Source organism: Diplotaxodon limnothrissa, linkage group LG8, assembly GCF_057381915.1.
Source record: "Diplotaxodon limnothrissa isolate DT_005_m linkage group LG8, D_limnothrissa_male_GT1.1, whole genome shotgun sequence".
NCBI lineage: Eukaryota > Metazoa > Chordata > Actinopteri > Cichliformes > Cichlidae > Diplotaxodon > Diplotaxodon limnothrissa.
The window spans coordinates 18,040,429-18,068,230 of NC_140603.1; the positions used below are offsets into that span (position 1 = coordinate 18,040,429).

The 27,802-nt window shown below is 38.8% G+C and overlaps 1 protein-coding gene across 3 annotated transcripts in view; it reads left to right on the top strand.

Annotated features, from left to right (window-relative positions):
- The window catches only part of LOC146626696 (protocadherin-15-like), a 200,125-nt gene that overhangs the window by 138,493 nt on the left and 33,830 nt on the right, over positions 1–27,802 (top strand). For 2 of the 3 annotated variants that reach the window (XM_085360748.1, XM_085360747.1), the window contains exons 26-34: positions 6,215–6,324; positions 6,540–6,680; positions 9,884–10,011; positions 12,962–13,192; positions 14,170–14,258; positions 17,825–18,001; positions 20,685–20,903; positions 23,652–23,660; positions 25,063–25,173. In XM_085360748.1, the coding sequence (XP_085216874.1) occupies positions 6,215–6,324; positions 6,540–6,680; positions 9,884–10,011; positions 12,962–13,192; positions 14,170–14,258; positions 17,825–18,001; positions 20,685–20,903; positions 23,652–23,660; positions 25,063–25,173 (1,215 nt within the window). The remainder of the gene's footprint in view (positions 1–6,214; positions 6,325–6,539; positions 6,681–9,883; positions 10,012–12,961; positions 13,193–14,169; positions 14,259–17,824; positions 18,002–20,684; positions 20,904–23,651; positions 23,661–25,062; positions 25,174–27,802) is intronic. The other variant, XM_085360746.1, reaches the window with a different exon arrangement.

Here is a 27,802-nt window from a genome sequence, read left to right on the forward strand (position 1 = left end):
TACAACAGAATGGAGAGAGGTAGAAGAGAGAGATTTGGGATTAGAGACAGGAGAATGCCAGGGGGTACAGAAAATGAGTTTTGATTATTCCGACAGTGCGGAGCAGAAATGAGAAACAGAGAAAAAATAGATTAGTTACATGCCCCGGCAACTGTAATAAAATCACCAATATTGGCTCACCATCACAATATTTTAACTGCAGCGTGCTGCTCTAATGTCACATTCTAAACAGACCAAAAGCAACAGTTTCAAAATCTAATTTTCACGTATCTGATTTTGTAACTCCCCACTTCTTCATCAGAAAGCCGCACTTTCAACCATCATGTCACAACAAGCTCTTATTACAGCAAGGGTATGTTAACTAAAAACTTAAAACTTCCAGCTACAGCTAGAGAACTCTAACCAACCTTTGAAGGTTATTACCTCACTCTACAGTCTCCTAATGAAAATCCTGCAGCTAATTAGAGACCTACTGAAAAAGCAGGATGATAAACTGAGAGATTTGGAACCAGCAGGAGTGAACAGCAATTTGACATTTTTATCCACCGTTACAGCACTGCAGCAGTCCAGGCTGATGCTTACCAGAAAGCAAACTGGGCTCATCTTATTGGAAATCTGACTGCCTGTGCTGGATGTGAATGGACCCATGTAGATGGCAAGAGAGCCGTAGAGGGTGTAAAGAGAATCAACCTTTATTTGAAATGTACGAATGCATCAAAATAAATGGGATCATTTACCAAAGAAAGTTCATAGAAATTGCTAGCATAGGACCCTGTGATATTGTATCCACCTTACTTGATAAAGTAGCTGACAATCATGTCCATTAGCTGGCAGACTCTCAGCCACAACCATGACACTGTTTCTTGATCCACTTACTTTGTCTAGCCTTACAATGTGGCCATTTGGATGGTGGTTTAATGATTTAGCTTTTGGATGTGATTGCTTGACAAGTTGTATAGGCTGGTGCTTTAATAGCCAAAACATTCTGCAGAATCAATTCCCACCCGCTCACCACCAATTTTCACTTTAACAAACTTCTTGTTCCATTCGGATATTCAGTTTTAAGGGGGTTACAGTGTCTGGCTAGTTGCCTGAACAATCAGATGGCTTTTCCTGCATGTTTGTGTATTGGGCTGCCTTTCAGTTTGAACACTTCATCTATCTACCAACTGATATAGCAGATGCTCTCAAAGGATTTGTAATGAAACTGTAATGATGTTGTTTAATTGAAGCAATATTTTTACATATTTTGACTAATTAACTGATGATGAATGAATCTGAAACATTGCTGCAAAACAGCCCATATTGATCTGTTAGCGTGCAACCAGGAGTGCCCTCCCACGCATTGTAAAGCATCAGATCAAACATGACTTTCATCTGAGATTTAAAAACAACAACAACAAAAAATCTTTTGTGCAGTGATGTTGCCAAAGCAAAACGGAGCCAAAGAAATGCCCGGTACTGGACACAGCAGAAAAGGACCAGACCAGAATTGCTGTAGAGAAATAGAGAAATGAAAGGGAGCAGTGTGGGGAGGGATGGAAGAATAATGACAAGAAGGGCCAAATGATGCATCATAAAGAAACAGGAGCTGAAATAGACGAGATAATAACTGAGGAAAAAAACAATAAGTGGGACAAATGGATGACTGTGGCTTTGAGAAAAAGACCTACAAGGAGGGAGGGTATCATCGCCAGCATCTATCACTTTCCCCATTATCCTGTCTGTCCTTTCACACTGTTAAAACTCTCTTAAGACTATGTCCTGCAAACTGTATTTATTCAGAATGTGTACTTTGGGTAGGTATGTGTGCTTTTTTTAGAGCTAGTTTTAAAGTTAAAGGTTTTTTTTGAAATTCTGATGACTTTGCACATGTAGTAAGCTTTTAGGGAATGAATGACAGTCAATACAGTATATCCGCAAATATAGTTTAGGTGTGTGTGTGTGTGTTTCTGTTGTTATCAGTATCAGTCCAGCTTGCAGCAGTCAGAACAGCAATGATTAGAGAGTGCAAGAGGGGGTGTGACATAGGCTTGGTAATGAGCTTTGTGCATGTGCAGTTTTATGTGTATGTGCGAATGTAAAGGTGCGCATAGAGCATGATGTTTCGAGCATGTGCATGGGTGCGTGTGCACATGCGTGCATGTGTGTGGGCATTCACTCAGTTTTCTTCCTTCATCCCTGTCAAGTAGCCACTGTGGAGATGGAGGGTTGGAAGAAAGGATAACAAATAGCTGGTAGTTGCTGAGGTCTGCTGGGATGGTGGTTGGAAGCAGCAGCCTGAGGGAAAGATAGAGAGGCCGAAGGAGATGTGGAGGGAAAAATGCAGGATGAGGAATCTAGACGGCATGAATGGAGTGAGTCTAAGTGAGGAATTGAGATTTTAGTGGGGATGAACTATAGAAATGGGAAAGATAGAGACATGAGAAAGGGAGGAGGAGGAATAGTGCTGGAAGAGTAATAAAAATGTTTATTTTCATGTCATAACTAAATAATTAGCTTGTTCTCACAAGGAAATGAGCGTTACACCAAGATAACACAGTAAATGAATGCAAAGCAATTACAAAATTAAATTTAAAATGATTAAAATCAGAGGCATTCTTGGCTTTAATAGTACAACAAAAGGAAGGAAATCATTTATTCCAAGCCTTTTGATAAGTTGTTGCACTACAAAAAAACACTTCATGTTTATTCTTTATTGTTGGCTAGCTGTATTCCTGGTGCTCTTTTTTTCTTCTTCTTAGAAACAGTGTGCTTGAAGAAACTCAGCCGTTTTCTCAATTAAATGCGTCTTTACCACAAAGATATTTGTATTTAAGGCTATATTATATTGTATTATAGCTGCTTCTCTTTCCTAGCAACCCTTTACTTATGGTACATTGTTTAAAGGAGGAAGAAAATAACCCCAGTATCAGCTATGATGCTACAGATCTTTTTAAACAGGGGTGCAATGATTAGCACTGTTATTTTACAGCAAGAAAGTCTTGGGTTTGAATCCACCCTCCTGCTGGGCCCTTTCCGTGTGGAGCTCGCACCTTTTTATCCCCACAGTCCAAAAGACTGCATGTGCTGGTTTGGTAAACTGGCTATTCTAAATTGGCCGTGAATGTGAAATGTTGTCTGTCTCTCTGTGATAAACCTGGTAATTGTCTGGGGTGTAGCCTGCCTTTTGCCCTATGACAGCTGGGATAGGCTCCAGCACCCCTGAGACCCTGAACTGGATAAGAGAAAGGAAGGGAGCATGGATATTCTATGCTTGTAGAAGTGGTGAAATCTGCTCTTTGGATATGATTGCAGAAGCAAGTGACAAAAATGCAACATCCAGTTTTCCTGAGTGTGCCCAGGCCCTTTTGTTAGCTTTGTCTCTTTGTGCTATTTTCCTGTCAACACTTTAATTACTGTACACTGTGTAATAAAGGAAGAAAATAGCCTCAATATCAGTACTGCAGACACAATAGATCTTTTTCACAGGAGATCTTTTGACTTGTTTACATTCACATAGACTGAAATGAATGATGGCTTTCAGGGTTTTGGTACAAATGCATGATGGGTCGCTGTCACACTGTCATACCTTGCAATGAAATAGTAGAATGAATAGAAAAGAGATATCGCTAGTAGCTTGTGTTTTTATTTTCCTTTTCCTAGCAGTAACAGGTCCCTATTTGAGTCTGTATTCATTTGATTAGCTTCAGGTTTACTATACCATTACCTGCAAGAGTGTTTGGATAGAACAGGTGGTTAGAGAAGCAATTGACTGGACTGGAAGTTAAAATTCATACAAACACATTCAGCACGCACTCTCTCACACTCTCCAGCAGTCCCATTTATCACATAGTGATGGCTTGATAGCTTAGCCAGTTGGTAGCCCATGTTATAATGTTTAGCCAGCTGTGACGGTTGGCCTAATGACTGGACTGGGTTTATTTAATGGAGCGAAGCCTGCTGGAAATTTGAGATTTGCCAGATTCTTAGAAAATCTGTCAGGGTTGTAAGTAGGGAAAACTGCACCACACACAATAAGAGGCAGGTGGACAAAAACAAGACCACGCATGGGTTCCCTTTGAAAACCTATTGATGGTTTAATTTCAGCGCTTGGCTCAGGCCACTAATGGGACCTGTCAGACAAGTTGTTCCAAATGTGCTGTATCAGAGCAAGTTTCATCCAAACATCATGTAAGCCTTCGTCAAACGACCAAAGCCCATTAACATATGTCACATATGGTTTATATCACTAATTAAGGTGGGATTGATCATCTACTAATTTGTTATTTAGTCCATAGGTATATCAGCAGAAAATAACTACAGACTGATTTATTTTAATAATCACATATTTTTAATGTGTTAGGCACAAATATGATGGATGTGCAGGCTCCAGCTTCTGAAATGGAGGATTTTCTCTGTTTTAAATGATGGGAATTAACTGTGTTGTTATTAGTTACGAGTTAATTGGTTAAACAGGAATTAAACCCTTTATTTAAATTCAGCAGAAGTTTAAAGATGATTAGCCAATGGGTCAATGAGCTTGTCCACAAATCACAAGAATCATCACTCCTCCTGCAGCGTTTTTAGTAAATATTACACACAGTGATCAAGGTCAAGATCATATTAGTCGTTTTACGGCCAATAACCTGTGAACTGTGATAAATCAGATGAGCTGCTATGCCATTGATGCTCTGGGTTTTTTTCTGTCACATTTGGCTCTTTGACTGTATTTTTGGATCTGCCCACCTGTCCAACTGAATGTTAAGCCAATGAGAGAAGCAGCAACATCCCACATTAGAGAATGCACTGACAAAAACATGGCACTGATTAGATCAGACATGGCATGAAAAGGAGGCGAGGTGGGTTGCAAAGCAGCTTTGCATCTGCAAGGCTAAAGCGACTTACATGGAGCAGCCTGTTGATTTGCTATTAGGATTTATAAAAGGGTAACAGCTGATCCATAAGCTGTTCTGCTGGTTGCTGATTCAGCTGTATTTTGTAGGATGCCTGAACAAATGCCATTCAGTTAGTTTGCATATTTTATTATTTGTTCTCAGTTGAACATCGGACTTTACAAAAAACACATAGATGCTTAAAGAACGTCCTTACTGACTTTATTCTTTGTGTGCAACTCATGTTATCAGTGAGAGCAGAGGCTGTTTTGACTGCTGTGTTTTGTCACACTGTCATTGGCATCCTATAACTGTTATGTGACGGCTGTGTGCAGGCAGGAAAAGGACCCAAAATGCAGACTCCGAAGACAAAACTTGAACTCAAAACAGCTTTAATGCTGAACTCAAAAAGGGTAACAAAACTAAGACTACAAAATAACCTTACACAGAACACACAGCAAGATAAGGGTAGATCACGACAATGACAAACTGAAACACAGGGCTTAAATACATAGAGGGAGCAATCAGTGAATGGACAACAGGAGGGAAACACAGCTGGGCAAATCAGAACTGACGAGACAAGGAAGCGTAAACTGAACACACTGAGATAAGACAGAGACCTTCAAAGTAAAACAGGAAACACATAACACAGACTGAACAAAGACACAGACTCACATGCAGGCACTACAACAGAGGGAACAGAGACGTGGGACCAGGGCAGACACAGACACTGACTGGACACGGGGATATAGCGGACAGGGAAGACAGCAACTAAGGATTACACAGAGACAAACCATAAGACATAACTCTAACAAAAACCCAAAGACTAGAAATTATAAATAATATAATAAACTCAAAAACCCTGGGTCGACGACCCAGGCATCCTAACAATAACTGACATATGGCTGGAGAACAGCAATGCACTGATCTATGGTGTCTGACATTACTGTACTGAGGAATATAAACAGGAGTGTTGTCAAAGATTAAGTGAGTTTGTTTATTAAATGCATTTTTAAAAAAAGCTGTTGTTCAGCAGCCACGTCTTGCTTTATCTCTAAGTGCAGTTTCGAAGAGCAACTTCTTACGCATTTGTTATACAATCCAGTTTTTTAAAAATGTAAACACTACTTATAGACTTTGTCTCTGGGGTTTGAAGGATCATATAACTGTAAGCATGAAGGAAGGAAAAAAAGAATATCTTGGAAGTTTACAGATTCAACTCTCATGTCTACTGAACTTGCCAAAATGTGATTACCCTTTGAGAAAAGGTTGGCCCACAGTGTACACATACATATTTCATTTTCTCATCAGTTTGTATTGATTGACTGATCCATTGCCAGGTTTCTGCCAGTCAGCGAGGAGGCTGCTGTTGGAACCCCAGTGGGAGTCATCTTAGCATCTGCTGTCAATCAAACTATCGTGTACTCCATCATCGAAGGCAACGAGGGTGGTGAGTAAACTTAGAGCTGGTTATACAGAGTTTTCCTGTGTTCGGTTGTGGAGCTCAAAATCTATCACTGTATGCTCAGGAGACATTATATGACTTCCACTTCATCCTATAAAACGCTACTCACTAGCTGTCGGCATCCCACTCACTAACTGAACATTATGGAACTATATGCCACCCTTCTATCTTTCTTAATTGTTCTGTCTTGTTCTACCCAGGTGTGTTTGCTTTAAATGAAACAACAGGAGTCATTTACACTGCCAAGCCCCTGGACTATGAGACCAATGCCAGCTATGTTTTGAAGGTAGAGGCGGACTCCATGAGAGTGGTGTCTTCAAACCTGCGAGCTCCCTCAAAAAGTAAGTGCCTGATGACAGGACACCTCATGACCTTTTTTAATATACTGGTGCACTATATGGAAAAAAGCACCGGGCCACCTACATGAGCTGGTCAGCTATGAAATGCCATCCAATGAAGCTCCTGGTGCACAGTTTTCTGCTGATGTTAACGCTAGAGGAGTTTTGGACATCTGCTTGTTCACAGTGAGCAGAGCACTGGTAACTTCTGCATAGCTCAGCAAACGTCATGAATGAGTTGTTGTGGTTCCTAAATGCTTCCACCTTACAATAACATCACTCACAGATTACCGTGGAATGTCTAGGAGGGAAGATTTAGTATTCTCAAACTGACATCTGACATCACACATACTTTGTCCTGAGCTCTGACAGGTTAAACATTATTTTCTGACCGGTTCAACATTTGCATTATCATATGCATCTTCATGAGGGAAATGTCACAACACGTTCAGAGCTGCAGTGCATGTGTTAAAACTTTCACCTTGCACACGCTCTACAAAGCTCTACTTTTTATTATACTCTACCTTGTCAGTTAGTGTTGCCTTTAAAGCAACTTTTTCTTCTCGCTTAGATTTCTATCAAAGCTGCAGGTTTTGCCAGTTTGTTGCCCTCACTGTTGATGTTGATTTTTTTTAAAAAAAGCTAGATGTGTGTCTCATTGCCTCTCACTCGAGGTCTCGGCACATGTGCAATTATATAACTGCCTAGAATTTATTTCTCAAATGTCAAAGAGTGTTTGCTATGATCAAAGTGGGAAAATAAGCTGGCAAGCGGGTTGGAAGATTGAAGATCATATCTGTAAAGCTGTAACCTTTTCCAGTCTGTCCCAAGCATTGGTACTCAGTGATCTGTGCAGGTCAGTTCAGTGGTAAACCAGCTGTAATCTAAGTTTTCAAGTCTTTCTTTTTACTTTTTTTGTTGCCACAATTGCATGTGAGATCAAGTGTTGACTAAAACTGAAATTGTGGCTTTCCTTCCCCTCTTTAATTGTTTCTGCCTCTTGTTTCTGCAATTTCCATCTGCCTGCTGGTGTTTTTGCTTTGAAAACATATCTGCATTCTTCTTAATTGATGTTCAGCTACCAAGGTCTCTCTTCCTTAATTATAGTGTTTACCACATGCTGTTCTTGTTTCATTTAAACGATTTGAATTGAAGAATTCTGCTGGGATTAAAGCTACAAGTCATTGTAGTCATTAGCAGAACTCCTTCAGTTCTTCTTGGTGCGCATTTTAATCAGGAAACAAATCAATAGGAGATTTCAACAATATGTTAATCCTGCTTCTTAATTCAAGTGAAGATATGGCTTGAAACTATATGTTTTGCGCTTGTGTTTTAAGGATGCCTGTTAAAGATAAGCTGAATATTGTTTGCTTTATACTGTCAGCAGTGCAAGTTTATTAAGGGAATTTTTCTTCTTCTTTTGTCTGTATTGAAGTAAACAAAAGTTCACAATCCTGGGTTTGTGCTGTCTTTCTGACATGATTCACCTTTTAACCCTCGGGTTGATTTATTATGATGCAGTTTTCCGTGGGTGTGATTCTGAATTTCTTGTTCATGGCCAGATAAAGACTGAATGTGAGTCATTCTGAGGTACAATTAACAAATAGAAAACACAGTAGCTTATACTGAATATTTAAAGGATATGTAAGACATTTAAAGCAGCTTTTTCTGTGTGTGTGTTTTCAGTACTAAAACATGAATTATTGATGCAAAATCTGGTTTGTAATCTTGGCAAAGACATTGCTTGTGAAGACAGTTGCCTTGGAAAGGCCAAGACGTCTCTGATGCGGTCAGTTATCATTAAGGGTTGAGATTTCTTGACACATGTCTCAAAAATCAGATCAGATCCTTCAGGTCAATGTTATTGCTCCATTACTTGCATACTCCACATTGAGAAGTGTCTTAAATATCTCACTACATACTTTCAGATGATGAACTTGAAGTCCTTTAGTCATTGTTCACTTAACTAACCCATGTTTTGAAATCCTTTGAATGCCCTGAAAATGCAGTTTGTTTTCCAGCTTCTCAATGCAATACATAGAACATTCATTGAACAGTCTCGGTACCACAGCACATACCACAGCACGCCAATGACTTTTTAGGGACATTTGAATCAAAATGGAAGCATAGATGTTTGGGATGGTTTGCAATACCAAAGTTTTTTAATGAAATCTGATGAGAGCCCACCATCAGAGTACTGATGAAAGAGATGAGGAGATTCTTTTAATCAGATTTTTCATTCGAAGCTTTTAATTGTAGCCGAATTAATCATAGCTGTTGATGAAGGGAAATGCTTGTGATTAGTTACTTTAACTCGGAGCTTTTCTTTTGTTTTTGGTGTTTTTTGGGGGGGTTGGTTGGTTGGGAGAGGTTTTTTTTCACCTTTGCTAATGGTGGCAATAAGTTGTAACTCTAGCTGTAAATTTTAAACTCTTATTCATTGTCAGACAAGTTTTGGATACACCAACTTGCCTATACTGTACATATGCACTTCCTAGGAGTACGCAATGTGCTTTTAACATAAATCTAAATCAAGTGGCATTCTTTTAGAAGCTATGGCCAATGAGCGGATATGATAATATGAACGTAAACCACAAAAATCAAACTTTCAAATCAATTTGAAACACCTAATAACACTGAAACAATACATTTGTAAGCAATAAATTGGACAAAAAATGCCAAATGTAGCAAAAATGATACAAATTAAAACAGATATATGCAAATTGAAATAGTCTGAAGTTTCAATAAATACTTAAAAAATTACAATTTTCTGGCAGTTATTTTATGATTCAAGTTTTACAGGGCCAAAAAGAAAGTGATCAAATCTAAAAGGGATGTCTTGAACTCATAACATGGATCAGAGTAAATCTGATTAATGTTCCACAACCTGAAACATATCTGTTATGCGACACAGGCATAGACTCTATATAAAATATGATGTACTCACTGGGATGTCTCCTTTTGGTTTGTGAAGCTCCATTTTGAACCTTGACCATAGTATTTTAGGCCATTGCTATTATTTTAGCTATCGGCTAACTCTAGCTAGCTCGATTAACAATCTGCTGACGTGAACCTGAAGGATGAAATTACTGGTGCTACAGCACTGCAGCCAGTCAAGCTTGTGCTTGTCCTTGTATGTGTTTCACAAAAGCACTCCTTTATGGAAAAGTGTATCACAATGTGTATTTTGTGTTTCTGTTTTCTAGCTAACACAGCTAAAGTGGTGATTGATGTCCAGGATGAAAATGACCATGCGCCAGAATTCACTAGACCTCTCTACATTGGAGGAGTTGCAGAAGACTCCAAAACCTTCACCTCAGTCTTGCAAGTACAGGTACAACTACACAAAGATATGCCTATTAACACAAATAGCATAAAACACACAGTTCAAATTGCTAATTACAGTAGAGGCTTAAAACAAGACCCCGATTTATGTACTTTGTAGGCTTGTAGTATGGATTTTACTATATTGTAAGGTACTGCTTACACAGTGCTTGTTTGGAAATAGATTTTTTTTCTTGTTTTAAAATTATTCAAGTATTACAAAAATCATGATTGATAGGTATGTTTTTTCTTTCTCTGTTGATTGAGAAATCTCTCTGTTTCCCTTTGGTATACCTGACTGCTACAAAGATTCATGTAACTGTAAACAACTTGAGCGTATTATTAAAATGCCTTTCAGGACCCTAAATGGGTCACGGAGCCTATCTCTTTCAGCCTCTATCTTAGAAATTGCAATATGTTTTAATGAGCCTGGATGCCACAAGAGACCCAGTCAGGGTCCCTGGCAGAAAAGTATGCGCTTTAATATTTCATTACTGTTTTTAAGATCATTCTTAGATATTCCTCCTTCATTAGATCATTCCAGCGAGAGTGACAGGAACGATGAGAGCATCAGGAGAGCATGTTTCACAAGTTCAGACGATGTGCTTTTCTCACTAATGAACCGAGTGTCTCAATTTGCTATTCCTCTGCTTCAAACACCTGAGGTTTGGGGCTTACATATGGGTTTTGTATGGGTTAGAACTATGTTTGGTTGAAGCTGGATTACAGGAACCAGCTTTTTAAACAATTTAAATAAACTGAGAGAGAAAAACTGGTTGCAGGCTCAATTGCCACAGAGTGAGGCAATATATCTAAAGGTTAAAGGAGGAGAAAGGATTGATGGTTAGATAAGAAGAGCTGACACCCTGCTGAGAGACAAACTGACTGGACTGAAAAAAAGCAGGGAAGACATACATGATCTATGATGGATGAATAGATAACAGCAGGGAGTGACTAGAAAGATGGACAGGGATGCTAGCTGTACACATGGTAGCATCAAAATGAAAAAGGGAGTGAGACAAAAGCTTCAGAGTAACTTTGAGAAATGTGCTTTTCCAATCTTAATTATGAATAATCCTATCTCATCTGTCTGAAGCATGCAAATCGTCTTCTTCAGACAAAATGGGTTTTTTTGTCTGTGTGTTGCTACATGCAGGACGTTTCTGCCTTTAGGGTTTACAATTTGCACATGGAGGAGTTGATGTGTTATTTTGTCCCTCAGAGGATGCCATAATTCAAATATTGATTAGACTACATCAGCAATCAAGCTCAGTCATCTCCATTATTTTTTTCTAAATTCATTAATTTCACTTTTTGCCCGTTAAAAATGTTTTTCCAGATGCACTTCTGCCTCCGTAGTGTGGTGGTTTACATATTTGCTTGGCAAAATAAAATCACTGGTTCACTTCCAGCTGGAGACATAAATCCCCTTTGGGGTTGTGTAAAACTGCTAAATCATACATGCAGAACTATGTGATGTGGTAAACCCAGCTGAATGTAGCTATTTCTACTTTTCCAGCTGTGTAAATCTTTGACATTTAAGCTTCTTTCTCTCTTTTAACTAGTGTGTTGACCAGAAATTGCCTTAAAGCAAAGCCCTGCTTGGTGAGGTTGTGTTGTTATGGGTACTGATAAAATGAAAATATACTAGACAGAAAGTCCAGCTTTAATAATCCATCAGAGTTTCCAGTGCTGGGACTTTTTTTTTCCTCCATCAAGGCAATTACAAGGTAAACAGCAGAGCTACAATCCAATCTTTTTTTTTTTCTTTTTTTTTTTTAATGGGAACAGCATCTGTTTGATCAGGATGCCTCGCTAGATGATGCATCGTTGCTTCTGGGTTGAGTACTACCTTGCTCACCAAGTGCTGGCGTCATCTGTGCAAAATGCTTCTGAATAATTCTTAGGTGTGCAGGGCATGAGTATATTAAAATGTTTGCAGCTATTGCTCAATTATTCATTTGTGCCCACATATTTCATGTTTACAGGAAGTTGGGTAAGTGTACAGGTGCAAAGGCAAATAAACTGCGACTTTAGAACGACACAGACCTGCTTGGATTTGGACATATCTCTTCATAGGTGCAGCAGAGAGACCTGCACCCTGTACAGTTTAAAGCAGCTCTTCTCACTAGTGCACATTTTAATGTATTGCTGAAAAGTTACCCTCATCTCTGCAAGGAAGAACCCAGAAAATGAAAAAGATGTATACATTTGTTCTTCCTTCAGTACGCCCCCCTTCCCGATCTCATCTTTCTCCTTATTACCTTTGTTTCTTTTTTGTTGCTTCTTCATTCCCTAGCTATGAAAAAAAACATTTTACTTTGTTTTTATCTACCATATCTTACCTTTGATGTGGCGGGTGTCTATATCTACATTTCTAGCCCTTCTTATAATAACCCTGCATAAAATCAATGTCTGTCTGAGAGTGTGTCTGGATTTTAATGTGAGATTTGCATGTATATTGAACAAGGGAGAGACATGATAGTTAGCCAGAATCATAGATTAAATGATCTGCTCAGATTTCAAAGGATTCTTTTTACCCTTCCTCTGATTCAGAATTATATCACATTAAAAAAAATGAAAGAACTGAAAGCCTTTGAACAGGTTTTAAAATCCAGAAAAGCAAAAATAATATGTGACCTCATGATGAGTAAAAGCTGAGACACACTATCAGTCCTGCGCTACTCAGTGTACATGACAGTGTCTTGTATAGTGTCAAACTCCTGGACTGAAATGATGATGGTAAGGAGGCAAAGAGCAGACCAACAGCATTATAATAATTACAGCGTATGGAATTTGTTTTACAAAAAACCCCAAAAAGACAACAGTGGCTTGATCATAGTGTTTGTGTGCATGATGATGATGACATTTCATAATGACAGTGATTATGGTAATGCTTGGCGGTGTAATTATGATCACAGTAATACCATCTAATGGTCCTTATTTTTCTTATTTTCCAGGCCCTGGACAAAGACACTGGTAACTACAGTTCTATAATATACCGTCTGATCGTCCCCCCTCCAGCTAGTAAAGACACTAAAGACACCAAAGATGGCTTTATCATTGAACCGTACAGCGGCGTTGTGAAGACTGCTATCATGTACCGCAATATGAGGAGGTCGTATTTTAAGTTTGAGGTGGTTGCTACAGACAACTATGGTCAAGGACACAGCAGCAAAGCAGACATAGTGGTATGTATAATTTATGTTTTTTTCACAATGATTACATTTTAATGGCAGGTTTACGATTACTTTTTTTAAGGCGTCCAACCTAAAATGAACTGGGTGACATGATTAGTGCAATGAGATTTTTATTGCTCATAGGATAGTGTGAAGGAAGCTGCACTGAAAGGATAGTTTTCCAAGCTGCTAATGACTTCTTACTGGAACAAGTAAACACAGCAAAACGATGCCTGCAGGGAGAAATCGTCTTTGGTTAACTAAAGCTAATGAGAGAGTAGTTTGAACTCATTTTTCTAAAAAATATGACAAGAGTTAGAGTGCCCATTTCATAAGAAACCCTTATGAAATGTAGTACAAAAACATCACATATTAGTAAAAAAATGTTGCTCATCTGAGTTCCTACTTGTTCGCACAAAGGTCCCACATAAGGCAAAAAAAATAACACATCCCACTTTAATCTCTGCATCTTGTGTCTACTAGTCTGACACCTGCCTTTAACCTAAAAAATTATAGTCTAAGGTTGCTCAGTTAACCACGTCACTTCTAAAGAAGGCTTGATTTGTGAATAATTAATACATGTGACTAATTTACATCCAATATAGTCAAGTTAATTGCTTGCAGGTTCTGTAGTACCCTAGACAAAATAATGGCAAAGTACACTATGCAAATATGAATGTAGTCCAACCACCAACAAGCTATAAAAAAATATGTAATCAAACTGCTAAATTACATGTGCTCCACTGCTCCCTTACACTGCCACATACATCCTTTAGCAGGTAAGTGTAAAAACAAATTCAATTTGTGGCAAACCTGAAGCACATTTTGTGTGCTGTAGAAGGGAAATGTTATTCATTTGACTGCATTTACAAACATGTGGAAGTTCTGTCTGTTAAGATGCACCGAAATCAGAGCACAGGATGTTATTTTTGGTTTATTTTAAGTGCTTCAGCAGGTTTTTATCTCAGTTTTCCTCTCCTGTTGTGTAGGTGTCAGTCGTGAACCAGCTGGACATGCAGGTCGTTGTATCAAATGTCCCTCCTACGTACGTGGAGAAAAACAAAGAGAAGCTTCTGAGGTAACGTTTGATGCTTTTGACAATAGAGCAAAAAGCTTGGGTTTAACCATTTGTACATCCAACTTGATGAATGTAGTTTATCTAAGAAAGAAAAAAATCTGTAGGAAGAGTTTTGGTGTTTGCAGAGGCAAACTTCTAATCCTCTCTGAAGCAGTGGATTTTAATAAACGGTCCTGCACTTAAATATATGAAGGTCAGGTGTTTTCTTTCCTGCTGAAATGTGTGGCATCAACACACCAAGATTGAAAGAGCTCTATTTGAAATAAATAATTTCACTCTAAGAGAAATCATCCCTTATTTTAACCGACTGCCAGCAGGAGCCTCCTGGTAACTATTCCAGCTGTCAAAGGGCATGGCTGCACACCAGAAAGAGATCAATTTGACCTGTGTGTCAGGTGTGCCAGAAAAAGTCTTTGCTGTCCAAAAACCTTATTAAAGCAAAAGTACAGTTTTGCAAAGAACTTTTAGTCCTTTAGAAGAATCTTCTCTGGACGAAAAAAACATTAAACATAGCAGTGTTTGGCCAAAGAAGCAGTAAATTGTTCTAGCACATACCAAAGAAAGCTTTTTACAAAAGGAACTTCATATGTAAAGTATAGTAGTGGTGGAAGCCTTATAGCTTGTGTCCAAGTATAATAATGGGATGGCTTCGTCAAAGTCTACGTATGAATCCCAGAGGGATTGAGAGGGATGGGAATGGACTTCAGACAGGCAGTATATACAGGAACATCAAGTGTGCAAAAGGTTGTTTTTTATTTGCTAAAGAGAGAAATACTAGCTTGGTATGTTAACATACCTTTAGCCCTTTAGCAATATAGCTTGGTAATGGTATCTTGAGCGTCAAAACAGTAAGGGCTAATAGTTCTCTGAAGGTTCTCGGTCATCCAGGTCATCGTAGTCTAAGGACCTGGGAAAGAAAAGCATCTGGACTTTCCTTGAAGACTCTTCACCTCTCATCGAGAAGCTTCTTCAGTTCTAAGAGAAAGCATCTGGGCTCGTGCAATTAGGTAGAGGATCAATAGGGCTTCCATGACTCTCTTGGGGACACTCCCAAAGGGCTTACAACCTGGGACTCTCCACCAGTTGCTCGTAGAACTGAAGAAGCGTCTCGGATGAGAGGTGAAGCGTCTTCAAGGAAACTGAAGTCCAGATGCTTTTCTTTCCAAGCTCCTTAGACAATAAAGGAGCTTGGAAAGAAAAGGGATATACTTTTTGACACCTTTTTCACTTGGTGCTTGGATAATGTGTTTTACTAGATTTGATAAGACAGATCAAAACTAGACTGCTGGTTACCTTAAAATACTTACCTGCAGTGTCATCAAGTAGCAAGGTAACAAAAGTGAAAGACAAATCAAGCTCTGTGCAAGCAACAAGAAGAGAACTCTTGTAAAAGTTTTCAGACTAAGTGTACTTTTCAGCATTGAAATTAAGTTTTAGTCACAAATTGATTTATTTCGAGTTTGCACAGTTTGAAGTCCTTGTATTGATTTAGCGATGGTGTCTCCCCACAGGAGGGACTTAAACTCTAATTGTCGCATGGGGTTTTCAACAGCAGTAGTTAAAGAGCAAAAACACTCTTGTCTTTAAATTTTAGATGTGCTCTTATAATGATTTCCGAAAATGTCCTTGTAAGAATAAGATCTCAAGTGTTTCATTAAATTAGAACACAATCTCTATAACAGTCACATGCAAACCACCACAGTTACAGAGTGCACAATGGCAATTGTTCGTTTTTAATTGACGTTAAGAGCTACTAGTTTTAATACAGTGCTGTGCAAAAGTCTTGAGCTCCCTTTCATTTCTTTGCAATACTAACAAGCTCGAAAGTGAATATTACCACTTTTATTCTTCAAAACAGCCTCAACTCTCTCTGAATTTTTTTTTAGTTTTTGTAAAATCTTTGCATAGTCTTCAGGAATAGTTCTCCAGGCTTCTTGAACAACATTCAGAGCTCTTCTTTGGATGTTGGCTGGTTTTTGTTGTGTTCTCTGCCAAGATGATCCTACACTGCATGAGGTTCAGGCTCATGGGAGGCCAATCCATGACTGATAATGTTCCACTGTGTGTTTTTCTATCCAGGTATGCTTTTGCTACACCGGCAGTCTGCTTGGCATCAGTGGCATGCTGAAAAACAAAACCAATCCCACTCAGATACTTTTCAGATAGCACTGCATGGTGGATCATAATCCCCAGTACATTTCTACATTCATAATCTCATCAGTTCTACCACGTTGTAGATACATTGAGACACTCACCTCTCTCCTGACCTCCATAAATACTGATTGCAATTTCAGTTAAAAGTTCATCAGACCTGTGTCCACTGCTTTTGACTCCACTTCTTTTGTAATTTGTGTAATTTCTCCACTGAAACCATTTCTGATGAGGCTGACACAGGACAGCACACCTGTCCTGTGTCATGTTTGCTGAGTCTTTCCTGTTTTATTGACTGCCACATACAGTTCACCTGCTGTAGATAATTTTTTAGGCATGCCAGTTTTTCTTTTGTCATCCACTTGTCCAGGTTTCTTTCCTTTTTTTCTGTCCTTGAATGATTCATAGGTCAGTTATTGCCTAACAAACAAACAAACAAACAAACAAACAAACGTAAAAGAACAATTTCTCTGAAAGTGGTCAGCCAGAAGAAGTGGGATGAAAACAACAGCCAGTATCCAAAGAAAAACTCTGAAAGCCTGGAGAACTATTGCTCAAGACCACTTTAAAAATTGAAAGAAAATCTGGTTACTTGGAAGCAAAATAGAAAGAAATGAGCGGTAACTAAAAACTTTTTCACAGTACTGAACAGCTTTTGTATTGTTTTCTCTTTTGTTGAGAGCAATTTTAAAGGGTATTTGAAAGCCTCTAACAGCAAACATTAGCTATTTTGTTACCTATGCTATCCGTCATCCCCTTTTTCTGCCTCCTACTCTCTCTACATTCTGTAAAATATCACTTGCTATATTCAAAGTACCTGACCTTATCCCCACATCAGTGGCAGCTGGAAAGTAAAACACTAAATGCATTTTCTTTTGTGTGACGACAGTCAAGCAAAACACAAAATGCGTAAATCACTGCATGATATGATATTTTATATACACAGTCAACAGTGGGCCTTTCTGTGACACGTAGCAAGTACTCTGCACAGCTGGTGCTGGACTGATGCTTTGTTTTGCCTCGCAAATACAGTATAATTTGTTAATGATGTTTTAAAGCACTTGTCATCTTTTCTGTCTGATTCACATGCACATGCACATGCAGACACACATGAGTTAGAGTTCCTGCTGTGAGCAGGTGTTTCTGGGGGGACAGAAATCAATACTGCTCAGCAGGAGTCTGCCTGGCTGACAGGATTTTTTTTAAATGTGCATGTGGTGGTGTGTGTGTATGTATGTGTGATGTGGTGTGTTTGGAGTCTGACGGCTTTGTCTGTCCATATATATGAGAACTTGTTTGGATCTAAGAAACAGTATTTTTCTCTACATTAATGTGTGTATGTGGATGCTGGGAATACTGAAGGGGTTATAATGCTTTGATGCTGTATATCAAAATCCAATCTTTTCAATCCTCAGCATTTTGGAACGCTATGTCCAGGAACAGATACCAGGAGCAAAGGTTGTCGTGGAAACCATCGGGCCTCACCGCCATGGGGATGGGATGGAGCAGGAAGACTACACCAAGTCAGACCTTATGATTTATGCCATCGACCCACTGACGAATAGAGCTGTATCAAGGCAGGAGCTCTACAAGTAAGAACTTTACCAACAAGCTAGCTTTATATGTAGAAAAGAACAGAAACTAATCTACGTGGCTTTGCAATTAAAACTGGGTTAGGCTACATCCTATAGTTGTGTTGTACATGTACAATAACAATAAAGGGATATTCTATGCAGTCATGGTAAAAAGTAAGTTTATACATATCAGGACATAATAATTTATTTTTTTGTCCTTAGCAGCTCTTAAAATTCACAGGTGAACCACAACACATGACATATTACACCATGCTATCATTTATTGAACAAAAACTGAGCCAACATCCAGAGACAGTGTGTGAAAAACTAAGAACAACCCAATGGTTGAGTAGCTAGAACCATCTTTAACAGCAATAACTTGAAGTAATTGTTTTCTGTGTGATTTTTCTCAGTCTCTCACATTGTTGCAGGGATTTTTCTTTATAGAAATGCTTCAGTTCATTGAGATTTTGCAGGCAGTCGTTTATCCTCCTACATTTCAGTTGTGCTGAGGTCTCGACCTTGACTAGGCTATTGCAACCCTTTGTTGCAGACTTGCTGCTGTGTTTGGGATCATTGGTCTGCTTTACCCACTTTAGCTGTCAGTTTTGATGCATGCTCAATCATCCAGGTAATTAAACCCCAAAAAGTTGATTCTGTTCATCTGGACGTAGCGTTTTCAGTGGGAGAAATGTTTCAGCACTCATCCAAGTGACTTCTTCAGTCTCAGCTGACTGCAGGTTTACCAACCTTATAAGCAGTACATTTGCACAATGACTGAACCTAGCACAACTGATGAACAATGTGCTGTGAGGTCAGTTCCTTGATATGCAAATTGTCATGACCATTGATCAGCAACCACTGGTCAAAGACCATCAATCAATGGCCATGAGTACCATTCACAGAGAGCTGGGGAATGTCTGCAATCACAGCATTGTAAGATGGTGACAGATGTACCCTTAGGCGCTAAACCCCCCTAATTTGGGGTTTGAAAGCCACAGAGACGCAGTGTTGAGAGAAAATACATCTAAATGGTTCTGATACTCCTGACACATTTGGGACCACTAAGGGTCTTTTCTTAGGCAGCAGTTGTCACTTGGATGAATGATGAAACATTTCTCCCACTGAAAATGCTACATCCAGATGAACAGAATCAGCTTTTTGGGATTCAACTGTCAGAGTGATGGCCTCACTTTTGACTGTAGAATACTTATAAAAGCATGTACAGTATACAGAGCAGTTCATGGTCGACTCAGTGACTACAAGAGGCCCAAATCCTGTGGCTGAAAAAGAAGCCCACATCATCATACCTGCATCACTGTGCTTGACAGTCAGCATGTGCTTCGGTTTCTACCCAATATGACGCTCTGCATTTTGACCAGATATCTGCACTATGATCTTGTTTGTCCAAAGGCCATTCCTCCAGATGTCTTGTGGTTTCCTCAGATTCAACCTAAACTGTTCAACTATATCCCGTTTTAGAGAGAAGATGCTTTCTTTGACAATCCTTACAAACAGGCCATATCCCTTTAGTCTTTTTCTAATTGCACTGTCTTGTATTTTAACATTTAACTTGCTAACTGAGGCTTGTAAAGTCTGAGATGTAGCTCTTGGGTTTTTCAAAATTTCTGACCTTGGGTTGAATTTGCAGGTAAGATTGGCAACTGCCTTGAATGTTTTTCACTTATAAATAACATTTCTTACTGTAGAATGATGGACAATTTGATGGGCATTCAAATTGTTTTGAAATCACTTTATAACCCTTTTTCAGATTGATGGGCAACAACAATTGCTTTTTTGATGTCAGTAACACTCAGCTGAATGCTTCAGAGCAGCAAACTGCCAAAACCTCTCCTTTTATAGAGGTGCTCACACTGGCTGATGATCTGTTAATCAAGTTGCATTTTATTAACACCAGCTGGCTGCTGCCCTTTAATTCCTGTGGAAGCAGTAAGGGTGTGTTTTGGCCTAGTATTTGTTAAATAATTAATGAATTTGTGTAATATTTCATGTGTTGTTGTTCTCCTGGGTTTTTATTTACCAGATTTTAAGACCTGTTAAGGACCCAAACATTTCTATTACGTATATTCTAATTCATAAAATATTTGAGTTTTAAAGGGTATTGTTTCCTTTTATGTGACTGTATGTTTAAAGAATATAGACTGATCATTTAGTTGATGGTAATTCAAGTCTGAGGGGGAACTCAGGTCTGTCACCTTTTCTTGGCTCTATTTTAGGCTTCAGATAATCTAGCCCATGACATGGGTCTTAAGCCTTTTTAGACAGGATCAGGTGAGTAGCTTAAAGAGCAAGTAAGAGTGGTCTCAGTGGCCTTTTGGGTTGAGAAGAGGGCCTTTTACCCAGGAGTGCCAGGTCTGAATCTGTAGACTGCATCAAAAAGATGATGTGTAGTTTCAAATAACTGGGAAGGCCAAATTGCTCAGCTAGAGGTTTCACAAACCAGTGGATGATGTCCCATTGGCTACAACTGTCTTTTATATAAAGGTGTGGAAGGGTTTTGCTTCAGGTTATATGTGTGTGATGGGAGTTGCAGAGAACAGAGAAGTGAAAACAAGAGAAAGACTGTTAACCTTGAATTTCTTGTTTTTATGCTATTTCTGTTTTGCGTACTTTGAGCCTTTACATGAGATATGCAAAAGATATGCGTGTTCTCAGTTACACTGTTTGTCTTTTATCCAAGGTTTCTTGATGGTAAACTTTTGGACATCAATAAAGAGTTTCAGCCCTTTCTCCCTCCTGGTGGCCGGATTTTGGAAATCCGAACTCCTGAAGTGGTTACCAGTGTAAAGAAAGCTGTGCAGACTGTAGGCTACACAGAGGGGGCGCTGTTGGCTCTGGCTGTCATTATCATTATCTGTTGTGTACCCGCCATACTGATTGTCATAATCACCTACAAACAGTAAGTACGATTTATATATTCTACAGATGCTTTATGTGATGAGATTGTGTTTAAAGAATAAGGCTGATAATACTCTGCATATTTCCTATTGTCAACAAATGAATGACAGACCAAAATTTACCAAAAGCAAACTAGTCCCGCAAATAGTTAAATAAGTAGCCAAAGCTATTAAAATAGAGCTCATTACTTCCCTTTGTGGCTCAAAAAACATTGAAAATCTGTAATATGGGCATGCTGCACTAAGTGACCGTGTTCCTTCATTATAATCAACCTGAGCACTGTTGTTCATTTTGAGTCAATGTGCCCCTGGCATATTGAGCCACAGCTAAAAGTGCTCCAAACCAGATGCATCATTAATTTAATGCTTGAATAACATTTGATATAAACAAAAACATCCGTCCACTTTAGAAAATAACTGAGTGGTTTTTTTTTAAATACATTCAGAGTATTTTTTTTATTTATTAGGAACAAACTGTTTTACAGCTAAAAAAGCTGTTTGGGCAGGAAAGTCGTATGAAGAACCACCTTATCCATGTTTTTATTGTTAGTTTTGGTTTTTTGGTTTTTTTTGGGGGGGGGGGGGTTTCACTTGATTGGGATTCAGTTTTAGTTCCTTGGTGAAAATGTGTATTAGTCAAGTTTGAATCATTTGATTAAAATGTTTACACAATAGGAATCTGTTAAGTCAGCTGTAGAGTGTTGTGAGTGTTGTCTTGAACCACCCCTCATTTCTTTACTTTTTGCTTCCAAGCAGCCAGACTTTCTAGTTATTGTTAAAGTGGTCTTGGGAAATAGTTCTCTTGGCTTTCTGAAGTTTTTCCTTGGCTTTTTAACTCATTTGCAGTTCAGTTTCTGTACATTTTTAGAAAATTAATTATAGAACAAAGAAGACCTAAAGAAGATTAACAATATCTAAAAAGCCAAGTCTTTGTGAAATATAAAAATCCCCAAAAGTCCAGACACAGGACCTGATAGATCAGTTGGTCCATCATCACCCGAAATCCATCAGAAATTATCTCACGGAAGGGAAACAGTGAGAAAAAATCCATAAGAACTGGACTGAAACTCAATATTAACAGGTCTTATAGAGGGATAAATCCAAATTTGAAGTTTTTCTTTTGTTACCAGTGTCTACAGTCTAAAGAGGGACTGTAAAACACAGCTGAGGCTCTATCATGGTCTGTATTTCAGTAAGTGGTTGTGACGTTGGACCCGTTACACATGTACAGAACACGGACGTGATGACAGCACTTCTTTATTTACTCGTTTGGTTTTACTGTGATTTTGTTTACTGGGACACAGACACTCCCGCTCCGCTGTCACGTCCGCTCTCCTCTCTCTCCAACTGTCACTGTGAACATATAAAGAGTCACAATCACGTTCACATCCCAGCACACCTGTTCACCCCGCCCCTGCGCCGCCCCGGGAGCTCACTGCGTCACCCCTCTGCTGCAGCCGGCCAGAAACCACACCCACGCCACAGTGGTATTGAAGAGCTTGTAAAAACTGATTGGCATGAGCTGTATTTTGGATGACCATGATCTCAAAACCACTATTAGTGCAGTAAAAGCATACCAGATACCATACCAGAGCCCAGATCTCAACATTACTGAAGCAGTGTGGGGTCATCTTGACAGAACAGCTTCAAGAAGCCTGGAGAAATATTCCTGAAGACTACTTAAAGAAATGACAAGAAAGCTGGATGAGAGAGTTCAGACTGTGCTGAAGAATAAAAGTGGTCTTATCCAATAGTCACTAACAAGCTTATTAGAATTGTAAAGAAATGAGAGGTAACTCTATTTAAACTAATGGCTCAATTAAAAACACTTAAGAGAATTCAAGCTGCGTTGAAGAATACCAGATATTGATTTTTAAGCTTGTTAGAGTTGTACAAACCCTGCCTTTGTCTTATATACTGTATATATAGATATTCATATATAGGCACATGTTAAAATACATAAATTACTGCATCGATCTCCCTTTTTTTTTAGCAAAATATCAACAAATGAGGAGTGGTTCAAAGTCTTTTGAAGCTCTTTGTAATGCATGTCTGATGCTGACATTTTCACTTCAAGCACAATTATGTCAGTGGCTGGAAAACGTGTGCATGAAGTTAAATCATCAGCATAAATTTGGCTCAACAGATTTATAATGCATGCATTTAGGTGCTCAAAACTAATCAGTATGAACGGAGGATTTGACTTCTAGTGTAGCAAAGATAACAAGCCATATAGAAGACTTATCAATTTCTTTCAAGAGCATGTAGGCAGTCAAACAGAACTGACAGTCGCTCTTTTTCCACTGTTTATCATCACCTGGGCCAGTCAGTTCCCCAGACTATTCAGCATGGCAGACTGCCCCCAGAGTGCCAATTCTAATAGTTTGTTTAGCTAACCACAGTGAAAGGCTATTAATTTTATCCATCTCCCAAACACGCGTGAACCATTTCACACATACACACACATCTGAATTAAATCAGTGCATTTTGGAAAGAGCCTTTTATCCTGCTGAGAAACAGAGACAAATAACAGACAACAAGAGGGAATATGAAGACAGAAAAAACATAAAAGCAATCATCAGCATGATAATCACTAGTATCTTTTGCTAAATTACTTTAATGAAGACCAATTGTCCAACTTCGCTTGTAAATTGCAGTAAGTAAACTTGGCTAACAAGAAGAACTGTGATTAATGGCTCAAATAATAACTAATCTTTCTCTCTCTCATCTGCCGCATCTGTCGCCACCAGATTCAAAGAGTGAGTACCGCTTTTATTTTCCCAAGATAAAATATTAATGTCATGGCTGTCTTAAACACCTTTCACTTTGATTAATCTGTTGACTTTCATTGTACAATAAGATGGATGAGATCAGAAAGAGCTATGAAACGGAGAGGACAGCAGACTATCAAACAAATGAATCCTGAAGAACATGGAGCATAAATGTCCAGAGCAGATGCTTTTATTAGAGTGTGTGTGTTTTCATTTGTGCGTCAAGTAGTAGTGCATATCAGGATTATGTAGAGTGGATAACAGTAGCACTCCTACGTTTTTATTTGAAGTGAGGATATAAAACTTTAAACAGTCATTTCAATTTATTGTTGCAGCGTCTGATGTTAGCAAACATTTACTGCATTATGATGTGTAATTCGTATTACTCAGTCAGTGTACTTACTTTGAGTTCTCACTACTCGCGTCTGCATTCCCCCGTGTTTTATGATGCCATGCATTAAAACTTGAGTAGTTTGGGACTTTAACATGCTGCACCTCAACAAGAAATAGAGGTTTGTCGTTACTGGGTGGAGAAACAAAACTACCCTGCCACAAAAAGCACTTGCAGACATTTTCACTGTGGCATTGTTGCAGTAACCTTATTTCCATCCAGAGTTTGCAATAAGAAGCTATTTACTGCATTAATTAGGATTAAATATTATATTGCAAGCCAACACTTATTAATCACTGTGGTAATTATCCAACAGAAGGCTCTTACCTATTTGCTTATTTATCCAGGTGGTGATTTTTTTATTGTTTTTTAGCCTGGCAGTGCATTATAAGAGTGCTACAGTATCTGCAAGACTGAATCTGAAAATACTACAATAGCAGCATGCTCCGATACAGTGTTACACAACTGTCTTTTGCATTTGTGGGGGTTTTTTTAGCATTTTGTTATGCTGATATTTCCTAATTGCAGCCAAGGCTTATATATTCTTAGACAGATCGCTGCAGGGAAATCTTAAGGGATCACCAGTGTCATGACAGTGCATCCTCATGGAAAATGTAAATATGAGGCCAGAAATGTCAGCCTCACTGTGGTAGTAATGAAAAGGTCATAGGTTACCACATTCAGACATCTTAATCCCCATGGACTAATGAATCTCTGTGGAAAATGTGACAGAAATCATTTCCTCAGTTGGGATTGTTTAGTCAGAACTAAAGTGCAGAACAGACTGATGTTTCCTCTACAGCGGACACTGGATAGTGAAATTATTTTTTTGTTAATAACAAGGTGTTGATAGAACACAGAGGAGACATTTTAGAGAAAGTAGAAAGTTAGAGCCTTCGTGCTTGATTATGCCTACATCACTGTTTTCAAAGGTTGGTTCAAATGGCTTTGCTCTGACTTTAGATAACTAACTCTGCATTTCCTCTCTGCTCTGTCCAGGCGTCAAGCAGAGTGTGCCAAAACAGCCCGCATCCAGATGGCACTGCCAACAGGCAAACCTGGGGGAGGCACTGCCAACAACCTGTATGAAGAGCTGGGTGACAACGCCATGTAAGTGATGTGTGAAAGTGGCATTTAAACCGATGAGCCAAAGCACAGTCGTTAGCTCACATTTTGACGGCTGTTAAACTTCAGACTTTGGCAGTGTGGGCGCTTTGGGAGCTTTGTGGTGCAGTCAGACCATTTTAACACATTTTCAATATTGCTGTGAACCATGCTCCTGCAGTTCAACATGCACTCTTGATTCCCAACAGAATAAAAGTTGCAATTTAAATATTATCCCAGTTTGGTTCTGTTAAACTACTAAGGCTTCATGGTGGGAGAGTATACACAAAACCTTGCACATTCTGTATAAATATACCACATATCAAACAGTGTTGACAGGAAAGCGATCGCCACCTGGACATGCTTGTATAACAAATCAAAATGCAGTGAACCTTGCACCCATTATTGGGAAAGTTGACTGTGTTGGTTCTTGATCCTTAATCAGCACATATCATCATGACTGACAGACTTGTTGAACAACCATATTTAAAAACTTGGCAGCAAAGATTTGCAATCAGACTAATTGGAGAAAGCCTTGAGCCAGTCTTATGTCCAGCTAATAAATGCTAAGAAGGCTGTACTGACACAAAAAGCAGTCTGCATCAGATTGTTGGGAAGCTTGCTGCTCTAACTACAAGTCTGGTTACTGGGTGTTTTTTAGTACTAAGCAAAACATACAAAAATGTAGTAAATGTTGTAGTTTGAATAAAGCATCGTGAGATTTCTTTTAGCATTTTCACTGGAATAGAACTCACTGATTTATCATCACACTTGAGTTGCTTTGTTGAACTTTCCCAAATCACTCCTAAGCCGAGAGACTTTTCAAGGATTTATATGCCGAGTTAAAATATCTTTGGGCTTTTGTGAAAGTAGTCTTTTTTTAATCGGTGGGGAGGCAGGGGACATGGCCTTTGCTTTATTTCACATTTTCCACTGGCCAGAGAAACTGACCCAAGCAGATAACACAGTCTTAGATTAATCAAGCAGACCTTGCAACCCCGCATCAAACTAACACCAAACAAAGGTCTGAGTTTTGAATGTGTTAACAGTCAGAGATAAACTCTGAAAATCACTATGTGCTCTTTCTTACATATTGTAATGCATACTAATGTCCTCTCTTTAAAAAAAAACTGAATGTCAGCCAATCTGGCCTTACAGCAGCAGTCACTTCAGGGGCAACTGATTCTATTCACATGAAAAACTATACAAACCTAAAACTTCAAATTCGGTTTAGTAACAACTGCAAAACATTAAGGTCAAAGTAAAAAATGTTAAAGAAATAAGCTGAGGTGTCCTTGTGCTTCCATCAGATGTTGACAACTTTACTGTCACATAACACAAAATTATCAGCATTAAAAAAAAAATAAGATAATGAGTCAGTGACACTGAACCTGTTCTAAAATCTAATGCAACACAAATAACGCCCAACAGATCCCGCACCTGTTTTAGTCATGATGGTCGTAGGCGGCCTTCTCACTGAATGTCCCATGATGGGTAACCTTTGAAAAATGGCACCACTCCGGACCCAGAACAGGAGGGAAGCGGTTAATGACACATTTTTAGAAATGTCAAACCACACTTTTTGGATGGTCCATTTGGTAACACCGTCACCTCACAGCAAGAATTTTGCTGGTTGAAACTCCATCTGGGGCTTTGTGTTTGGAGTTTGGATGGTCCCTGTGCCTGCGTGGGCTTCCACTGGGTGCTCTTTTCCACCCACAGTCCAAAGACATGCATTTTTAGGTTAACTGGTGCAGCAAAATGGCTAATGAATGCGAAGTTGATTTTTTTTAAATATATGGGATAAAGCACCTTGTGAATGTTTGATTAAAAATGTGTCTTGCGGTCTAAAGTGCTAAATGCAAGTAGTGTATATTAGGTCAGTCAAATTTAAAAACAATCGTTTTCCTCACTCGCCTTCATGCCGGATTGTTTTTGATTGCATTTGCTTTGCAACCAATTTATTTGTTTAATCATGTGGTCATGGACCGTTGACAGTAAACTGAAGCAATACAAATAGGCTTTTAGGTAATTATTGTGAAATTACTTTAACTTTTTATTAATTTTGTCCTCTATCTCGACTCACTAGATGGGCAATAAAACTAAAAGGTTTTATTGCTCATTTACTCCGTGTGGCCTTAAAAGGTCCCTTATTTCTGTCGGTTTTATACCAGACTGTGCTTAATTTATTCCCAGTTGTTACTAGTTTGATACATTTGACTTGGTTAAACAAGTTTCTAATAAGAGCTGTACGTACAGACACCATATTAACTTTTATCTAAAAGTTTTCTGACTTGCTCATGCACACATACACTGAAGGCACACAGATAGTTCATTTACAATTCCTTACTGGAGCGTTAAGGAGAAGTTGAGAGGAATTCTTATCAGCATTACATGCATCACTGGTTTCCTGCCTGTCCTTGATATGCCTCCCCACTCCCATTAACATGAGAGCAATTCATATGCAAGATAGCAGAAACTATCTGCTAATGACAGCAAGGGATTTCCAACTGTATGTGTGTTTGTCATTGTGTGCGTGTGTGTGTGGATGTGAGATGATTAAAGCCCAAGCGATTCCCTGAAAAACGTGTGCTGAAATGAACTTGGATATGAGATGATTGAAATAAATGCGTCC